General features: G+C 43.3%; 1 protein-coding gene across 1 annotated transcript in view; it reads right to left on the minus strand.

The window, feature by feature from the left end:
- The window catches only part of kcnh1b (potassium voltage-gated channel, subfamily H (eag-related), member 1b), a 34,994-nt gene that overhangs the window by 6,406 nt on the left and 18,588 nt on the right, over nucleotides 1–10,000 (minus strand). The window contains exons 8-9 of the mRNA XM_034559002.1: nucleotides 2,894–3,093; nucleotides 2,032–2,284 (exon numbers count right to left, since the gene is read on the minus strand). Coding sequence (XP_034414893.1) covers nucleotides 2,032–2,284; nucleotides 2,894–3,093 — 453 coding nt within the window. The remainder of the gene's footprint in view (nucleotides 1–2,031; nucleotides 2,285–2,893; nucleotides 3,094–10,000) is intronic.

The raw sequence follows: 10,000 nt of genomic DNA on the forward strand, positions 1-10,000 counted from the left end.
GTCTGCCTCACTTCCTCTCAGCGTCTCAGTCTCAGCAGCTGGACCCGTGGAGTCCCAGGCTGGGCTACAGTTTCTCCCAAATATAACTGCAGCGTCTACACACTGCTGTGACGTCTCCGTTCAACCCGATATTACACAACCACGACACACTGGGAACGCAATAAGAGTTCATTAGAATTAACGCCTATTTATTTGAAGTCAGTGGGGATAAACATGTTGGGATTATGATGTGCTTTGCTAAACAAGGAAATGCAACTCTTTAGATCTGACAATCATTTCATTATATCGATTAGTCTTACGATTAATTTCTAACCCTCTCATCCAAAAATTGTCACTTCTGGCTCCAAAAGAAACAAAGATGGCAAACATTCACTTTGTCCATTTTGTATCCACAAGCGCTAATGTTAGCTTGTTATCCACGAGCGCTAATGTTAGCTTGTTATCCACGAGCGCTAATGTTAGCTTGTTATCCACGAGCGCTAATGTTAGTTTGTTATCCACGAGCGCTAATGTTAGCTTGTTATCCACGAGCGCTAATGTTAGCTTGTTAACACGAGCGCTAATGTTAGTTTGTTATCCACGAGCGCTAATGTTAGCTTGTTATCCACGAGCGCTAATGTTAGCTTGTTATCCACGAACGCTAATGTTAGCTTTTTATCCACGAGCGCTAATTTTAGCTTGTTAACACAAGCGCTAATGTTAGCTTGTTATCCACGAGCGTTAATGTTAGCTTGTTATCAACGAGCTATAATGTTAGCTTGTTATCCACGAACGCTAATGTTAGCTTTTTATCCATGAGCGCTAATGTTAGCTTATTAACACAAGCGCTAATGTTAGCTTGTTATCCACGAGCGCTAATGTTAGCTTGTTATCCACGAGCGCTAATGTTAGCTTGTTATCGACGAGCTATAATGTTAGCTTGTTATCCACGAGCTATAATGTTAGCTTGTTATCCACAAGCGCTAATTTTAGCTTGTTATCCACAAGCGCTAATTTTAGCTTGTTAGCTCTGACGGGACTTTTTTTTAATTTCTTTAAAACTGAAGCATGGATGAAAAGTCAGGAGGCAATTAGGTTTCCTTTCATCCAAGTTGTTGACATTTTAAAAAGACGTCTTCAGAGCCTCACAGATGTTTTGTGTATACGTATGAAGGAGCATTCAGAGAGCTCAAAGTGTTTAGTGAACGCGCCGGTTGAATCGCATAATGACTCCGACAGCTGTTTCGTTCAACCTCCTCCGTCGTCTTTGTTTGTTTCTCTCCCTCAAAGAAAAAAAAAAAAAAAACACTTCATGCGTGAATCCCCACGCTTTGCTAACGAGCGCCCCGGAGCGCGAGTCCTTCGGCACGCTGACAAAAATAGCAAAAACAGAAATGTGCTTTATTTGATATAGTGGAGCGTCTTTGTGTTTCTCCGTGTGGCAGGTGACTCTGAAGGGTTCGCCGGTTTGTTTGTTTGTTTGTTTGTTTGTTTTTCTTTCCGGAGGCCCAGGTGGCGTCAGCACGCTGCAAAAACAGTGTTTCAGTTCACTTTGATCCAGCTGAGGGAGGAGAAGAATCTGTATTGATTTTTAAATATGAGATTTATAAATATTTTTTTTTTATATGGTTTTCTAATGTTTTTATTTCTTATTTTGTGGTTTCAGCTCATCCAATTTAAGAATTTGCTAGTTTTCTCCATTTCATCTGGTTGTAAATATGGATATTTTTTTATACTTTTGCCTGAAAAAAAGCAGTTGGATGAACACTTTTTAACATTTGAGAAACGAGATTCTTCTGAAAGTGTTTAAACATTCATTTATAATGAAAATAATTAGCTTATTGAGCACTGCTGATGCATGGAGAATACCTGCTCGGACTCATAATTGGAGGATACCTCGAAAAGAAACTTAATCCAAACGTTAACATTAATGTGCACGTTAATTAAGACGCAGATAGAAGATGTTTCTTTTAGAAATCTAGACTTTACCTGACGAGGTTTATTGTAGAGTTGTGACATTTTCAGGCGTTCTTTTGAGGAAACCGAGCTCACCTAAAATGGCCACCACCTCGTCGTCCTGGATGACCTCCAGTGACCCCGACACCACGAAGCAGAGGCTGTCCACGCTCTCTCCGGCGTGGAAGATGAGGTCGCCCGGCGCACTGTGGACGGTCTGGAACTCCATGGCGAGGGCCCGCAGGCAGCCGTCGCTGGCCAGCCGAAACGCCGGGTGTTCCTTGAACACCTTCCTGTTGAGGTGGACGCAGATATCCGCTCGCATGTCCTTCGGACAAATCTGCAGCACCTGCGGCACAAAAGGGGGTCAAACTGAGGTCACACTCAAGTCTAACTAAATCAAACCGAGGGCCAACCAAGGTCAGTGAGGTCACACTGAGGTCAAAGTGAGAATAAACTGAAGTCCCATTGAGGTCAAACTAAAGTCAAACTGAGGTCCAACCAAGGAAAAAGGTGATGTCAAACGGAGCTCAAACTGAGGTCACACTAAGGTCTGAATAAAGTCAAACCAAGGGCCAACCAAGGTCAAACTGAGGTCAAACTGAAGTCTAACTCAAAGTCAAACAGAGGTCACACTGAGGTTACAGCTCTGTCAGTCCTTCAGGCTCCATGTTGGATTATATGGGGTGATCAGAGGTCACGTTCCCCCTTCCTGTAAAGAGAATGTTAAAAGACCAAAAAAACTGATTATTATTATTATTATTATTATTATTACTGATAAGCATGAGGTCAACATAGTTTCAGGTGCAAAGGCTGATAATGGAGTCTGGTTCGGCATCCTCTCTCCTATCATTTCATGTTCACACTCCAATAAAAAGACCCAGAGAAAGCTCACCAACCACAGTGAGACGGAGACATCACACCCGTGGAGAGACCGTTACAGGTGAGGAGGCGTTACCTTGTCGGTGTCGATGCCTCTGGACATGGACCAGGTGGACACGATGTAGTCCATCACCCTCTCGCTGAGGCCTTTGGGGACCTGGTACAGTTTGAGGAAGTCTCTCACGCTGTTGAGCATCTCGTGGTAGCGGTTGGTGTTGGCGTACATCTGCTGGAAGATGGTGGTGACATTACCGAAGATGGTCGCGTACAGCAGCGCTGGAAACAAGAAGCAAAAGGACATTTAGTTTTTGTTTGCACAGGAACACATGAAGACGTTTCACTATTTTACAAATTATACATCCAAAGTGATCCCATTCGACATGCTTTTAATCCGTAATGTGTGTTTTAATGAACTTAAAAGAGTCACATTTCACAAATGAAGTGCTGCCGAGGAACATTTAAATTATGAAGCGCTCTATTTGTTATAGACGTCATACGTTGATAACCGGTTGATCATGCAGTGACGGAGTGCCACAGGGGTCCATTCTCGGTCCACTACTGAAGATTAAACAACGTTCTTCCCAATCAGGACTTCAATGTGCATATTGTTATGCAGACGATACGGTTGTATACGCCTCAGACTCTGACTCAGCTACATCTTCCAATCATCACATATTTATCATAGACTTCTTCTAAATGTAGACGACATCAACCAGTATCGACTATTCCGCCATTGAAACGTGCACTCCTGTCGCTCTTTTTGAGACACACGTCTCAAAAATAAAAAAAAATAAACAAGGATTTGTGTTTATTATTACAAGATGATAATGATTCAGATATTTCTAAAATTCTATGCTGTTAAAGCTTTCAAACAAACTTGCATCTCTTCTCTCATTCAAATATAGTAACTACACCACCCCGCAGCTTTAGATGTCCTCTACAAAATGACAGAACTGTAGCTTTCGGTACAATGCACGATTTAAAAGAAACGACCTGCAAACTGCCCTCAACCTATTATTTTATACCATTCAAGTTGAAACGCTGCCAACATTCGAATGGTTTCCAAGATTTTGTTATTGCCCGTCTTTTTATTTTCACTCCTCCTCGTCCTCCAGCATCAGCTCGGGCGTGCTGCAGTGATTACTGTGCAGCGGTCCACTGAAAAGATTAATAGTTACTATTATATTTCGGCTTTCCCCAGAGCCTCAGTCTGAGATGCGTCTCTGTGTCTATCGACAGATTTAACTGTTGGTGTTTTCAGCTCATCGATACGAACTGCCGCAGTCCACCTCTGACTCAGCTCCCCTCCCTCAGCAGCCTGTCAGCACCCCGGGGTCACCGGATCAATACCGACGCCGACCGCCAGCGGCAGGAAACCTGCCGTCATCCACCGTTTAACACCCACGACGGCAGCTCGGGCTGAACGTGTCAGAATCGCAACACGGGACTCCGTTTGACCTTCATGGAGGTCACGGCCCGGTCTCATCACAACGGGGGGGGGGGGGGGGGGGCTAACAGCGGGTCCAGAACCAGAGCCAGGTCCGAGAGGCTGCCCACAGAGAGCCGAGGTGTTTGTGTTACTGTTACTGGGCAAAAGATAGGGACACAAAGATCCTCCTCACATCCAAACAAATACAAACAAGCAAACACACTAATAATGATAGTTGAGCAACGAACAAACCAAATAATACACAAATAATAAACAAACACAACCAAATCCAATATATAGTATTTATCTTGAACTGGCCTTAATCAACACCAATAATTAAAAAGCCAAAACAAGGTTCTACATTTGTTTTGTAAACTTTGTGCGTTTGCTTTTTGTTGGACTCGTTTGTTTGTAAAAGCTGACGCAGGGTCAGTTTGCCTCAATGTACATCGTTCTGCACGACTTTCCACAATCTCAAGCGGCGAGTCTCTTCCATCTTTGGAAGCTTGAGTCACATTTATGGGGGATAATGAACCAGAATCTTCCTTTAATATAAAGTAAAGAACATATGAACAGTGGCGGGTTGAATCTAAGGATCTCAGCAGATGAAGCCCCATATAGAGACAAATAAACACTTTAAAGTTGATTTAATGCAATAGATAATAATAATAATAATAATAAATCTCCTGGTTTGGTCCGGTCTCTCAGAAAGCAGATGGAGGATGCTCGGGGAAAGAAAATGAACCCGGCTATTTCTGTCCTTCCTGTCCGATCCCATCCCGCATTACGACGCTCACACACACACACACACACACACACGCACACACACACACACACACACACACACACACACACACACACACTTGTTATGTTAATGACCCAAAACTCTCATCCTGGATCCAGGATGCTGGCTGTCATAGCAACCGCTTTTTCCATCAGCCTCCAGCAGCTCCCAGACACTTTTTGTGGGCCAGGAAGCTGTCAAGGGGGGTGGGGGGGTGGGGGGGGCTAATCCACTACTCTGCTTCCTTCAGTGTTCCTCATGAATCTAAAGAGGAAACCAAAAGGTTTACCCAGACTGCAACGCTCCCTCAATACAGCCTGAGAGCCTCGACATGAGCCCCAGAGGGACACGCTGTCAGAGCAGGAGGAATCTCAACGTCTCACAAACAGGAAGTCAAACCGGGTCGGAAGTTCAGTTTCACTGGACACTTCTGTGACCCCCCTGATTTAATTCGAATGATGTTATGAATGAATCACGCGGACTGTCAGGAGGTAAAAGCTCTTTCAGCTGTTTGAACAGAGTGACGCAGGATGGAGAGGACTGACGATGAAGGCTGAGAGGCGAACGGGAGGAAGACGACCAATGTGACACCAGCTTCCGACGAAGGAGACACGTCGGCAACATTAAGAGCTCTTCGTCCGGCAGGTGTTCTGGGAAACCTCCACAAACTGCCCGTCTGTCCTTCACAACTGTCTGTCTGCCTCCACTGTTAGAAAATGTGTCTACCTTCAGTGTTAGAAACTGTCTGTCTACCTTCAGGGTTAGAAACTGTCTGTCTACCTTCAGGGTTAGAAACTGTGTCTACCTTCAGGGTTAGAAACTGTCTGTCTACCTTCAGGGTTAGAAACTGTCTGTTTACCTTCAGTGTTAGAAACTGTCTGTCTACCTTCAGTGTTAGAAACTGTCTGTCTACCTTCAGGGTTAGAAACTGTGTCTACCTTCAGGGTTAGAAACTGTCTGTCTACCTTCAGTGTTAGAAACTGTCTGTTTACCTTCAGTATTAGAAACTGTCTGTTTACCTTCAGTATTAGAAACTGTCTGTTTACCTTCAGTATTAGAAACTGTCTGTTTACCTTCAGTATTAGAAACTGTCTACCTTCAGGGTTAGAAACTGTCTGTTTACCTTCAGTGTTAGAAACTGTCTGTCTACCTTCAGTGTTAGAAACTGTCTGTCTACCTTCAGGGTTAGAAACTGTCTGTCTACCTTCAGTGTTAGAAACTGTCTGTTTACCTTCAGTATTAGAAACTGTCTACCTTCAGTGTTAGAAACTGTCTGTCTACCTTCAGTGTTAGAAACTGTCTGTTTACCTTCAGTATTAGAAACTGTCTGTTTACCTTCAGTGTTAGAAACTGTCTGTCTACCTTCAGTGTTAGAAACTGTCTGTCTACCTTCAGTGTTAGAAACTGTCTGTCTACCTTCAGTGTTAGAAACTGTCTGTCTACCTTCAGGGTTAGAAACTGTCTGTCTACCTTCAGGGTTAGAAACTGTCTGTTTACCTTCAGTGTTAGAAACTGTCTGTTTACCTTCAGTATTAGAAACTGTCTGTTTACCTTCAGTGTTAGAAACTGTCTGTCTACCTTCAGTGTTAGAAACTGTCTGTCTACCTTCAGGGTTAGAAACTGTCTGTCTACCTTCAGGGTTAGAAACTGTCTGTTTACCTTCAGTGTTAGAAACTGTCTGTTTACCTTCAGTATTAGAAACTGTCTACCTTCAGGGTTAGAAACTGTCTGTCTACCTTCAGTATTAGAAACTGTCTGTTTACCTTCAGTATTAGAAACTGTCTGTCTACCTTCAGGGTTAGAAACTGTCTGTCTACCTTCAGGGTTAGAAACTGTCTGTCTACCTTCAGTGTTAGAAACTGTCTGTCTACCTTCAGGGTTAGAAACTGTCTGTTTACCTTCAGTGTTAGAAACTGTCTGTTTACCTTCAGTATTAGAAACTGTCTGTTTACCTTCAGTATTAGAAACTGTCTACCTTCAGGGTTAGAAACTGTCTGTCTACCTTCAGTATTAGAAACTGTCTGTTTACCTTCAGTATTAGAAACTGTCTGTCTACCTTCAGGGTTAGAAACTGTCTGTCTACCTTCATGTTACAAACTGTCTGTCTAACCTTCATGTTACAAACTGTCTGTCTGTCTCTACTGTTAGAAACTGCCCCAAACGGTGTATCTTTGTACAGTCCAACCTGCGGTTCACATGTTTTGAAACTCAATTTTAGTAAACTAAATGTCTGTAGATATTTGTAGATATCAATGGACTCCAGGAAGATGTAACAGGTATATTCACAGACAAAGAAAATAATAGTTGCAGCCCTAATAAGTAACTGTCTTCCATTGCAGCCCCTCCATAACTTTCTGTAGTGACATCACAGGTGGGATTAGTTGATAATATTATCTCCTCCTCCATAAACAGGCTCTTCTTATCTCACCGACCTGCTTCGCCACCACACTTCCTAACCTGATGACCTCCTGTCTCCACCACTCAGGACCAAGCACCAGACCTGTGGCGACATGACCTTCTCCAACGCTGACCCCCCCCTTCCCCCCTCTTCCCAAACGCATTCACCCTTTTTAGAAATGCCTTTAATGGTGATTTTTAAATGTTGTTACATTCTATATTTAAAAATGTGTGAAAAGCACTTTATAAATGCATTTTATTATTATGTTATTTTTTATTTCATTATTACATTTAATTGTTGTATTATTATTATTTTAATTATTAAGTAACATGACTACCAGTTGGCCGGAGAAGAATGCAAAACTAAACGCTGCCACTGTGCAGCAGTGGAGCCTAACAATGTAAAGTTGGTCTCTTGATGGTAATGAGGTCATGAAAATCTAAAGAGTTCATCCTGGGGAGAGCAGGAATGTGATCAGGACTTCTCATGGAAATCTATTGATTGGATTACAAGACTATCTTTTGTGCAAAATTAAAATGTTGGTCTGAAGGTAGTGTTGGAAGAAAACACCAACATACAACAAGTTCATCCTCTGGGGATCCTGAATATCATCGGAAAATGTAATATAAAGTTGTGAGTGACCAAGAAACCATCGGGGTCCATCCTCTGAGGACTATGAATATATAAATAAAGTCTTATTGATGGTAGCTGCTGAAAAGTACGCAGGCCTTTGAAAAAGGTAGGAATAATTTAATCAGACGTTAAGATTTAAAGTAGTTGTTAATTTTGTCTATCTATAGAGAGAATTTGGGGGTTTCCAATTTCCAGAGAGATCTTCATTCATGTCTTCTGGCCTCCCGCTGGTGAAGCCGTTGACAGCTGACGTTGCTGCGCGGCTCAGACGCTAATGTCTGATATTACAGAGCAGAGCTGCCACATCAGCCACCTCCGGCTCTCCGGGGCTGAATCCGGCGTCCTGCTGAGCAGCCGGATGCGTGCAGACCGCAGCAGACAGCGGGGAAGGACGCGAGTCCAGCTGATCCGACAGCACAGTTAATATTTCAGCGTGGAGGTCCGACGCTGCAGAGCGCTGCGTGTCAGGCCTCATCACATCGACGTCGCCGTGGAGACGACCGCTGAGGCCGCCTGTCCCGCATCGCACCAGACAGACGAGCTTCAGGTCACCCGCCACGATGGCAGATACGTTGTTTTTTTTTTTTTTAGGGCTTAGGGTTCCATGTTGTGTGTCATATTTCTGTCGTCTGGTCCCAATTCTAAAGCGTTCAGCGTAGATTTAAAAAAGACAAATAAAATGGCGTGTTCAGTGACAGGAGGAGACTTTTTTCTTCATTTCAGACCCCGATAGTAAGCATGTACACCAGGAGAGTCTCTAAGAGAGACCAGCGACAGCTAACAGTAGAAGGTAAAACAATGAAGGAAAAGAATTCAAATCAACATGACATAAATCAAAGTTCTAAAAAAAAGGCCCCTGCACACGTTTTGCACACGTTTTGCATACGTTTTGCACATATTTTGCACACGTTTTGCACATGTTTTTCACACGTTTTGCATACGTTTTGCACATATTTTGCACATATTTTGCCCACGTTTTGTACAACTCTGCATGTGCAGCTGCGAACTTTGTCAAATGGCGGACCTGCCATCACAGTCTTTTTGTTTCTTTTATTTAATTTTTTGTCTTTACAAAAACAAAATCGCAAGAACAAAAGTGTCCGGAGTGATTGAAACTGAGTCATATTACTGGGTGATATTAGGATAAATCCACAATCTGATCTTACTTCTTTTTTTATATCTATGAAATTAATGACCCGTTGTTTCTAAAAAAAATTACTTGGAATAAAAAAAAAAGAAGTAAATCTGCTTCTGGTGTGACTGTAATCTGCACGAATAGTCTGAAGTGATCCAAACCCACCGTGTGGGGTCCTGAGCCCTCACATGACTGAAGTATAATCCTCCACATCAGGACATGAGGACGATGTCTAGCTGGTTTATTACCACAAACACGCCTCACACTGAAAAAAGGATGCAGACGGAGCAGATGATACCGAGATTCAATTAAAAAAAAAAACGAATCATCGGCGTAATAAATGTGTTCTGACACACAGAGAGAGAGAGAGAGAGAGATAGAGAGTGTGAATGAAGAGCGGGAGACAACAAATCAATGAATCAGGGAAATGAAATGTTATTTTCTGAATTGTTACGCTGTGGTTACGCTGTGGTTACCCCCCCCCCCCCCACCCACCCACCTCCCACGCCGCATTGCTGGAATTTGTATGAATGCGGTGCAAAGCGCACGCTTCATCCCCGTCTGCCGAGGGCTCTCCGACACGCCGGCGGCAACACAAACGCACAGCAGTGTGTCCAGAAACGTCCCGAAAAGCAGCAAAAAATGAGGAAAAAAAAAAGAGAAAATGCAGGCCGAGGGAGCTGGAGGACCCGACCAGCTCCACGCAGCAGTAATGGAGAGAGAGTTACGGACCGGTCTGACTCTCCTCTGTCTCTGTCTCTGTCTCTGGGATTGTGGGAAGTGAGGTTTCAAATGTGCAGAGGA

Source organism: Cyclopterus lumpus, chromosome 1, assembly GCF_009769545.1.
Source record: "Cyclopterus lumpus isolate fCycLum1 chromosome 1, fCycLum1.pri, whole genome shotgun sequence".
Taxonomy (NCBI): Eukaryota; Metazoa; Chordata; class Actinopteri; order Perciformes; family Cyclopteridae; genus Cyclopterus; species Cyclopterus lumpus.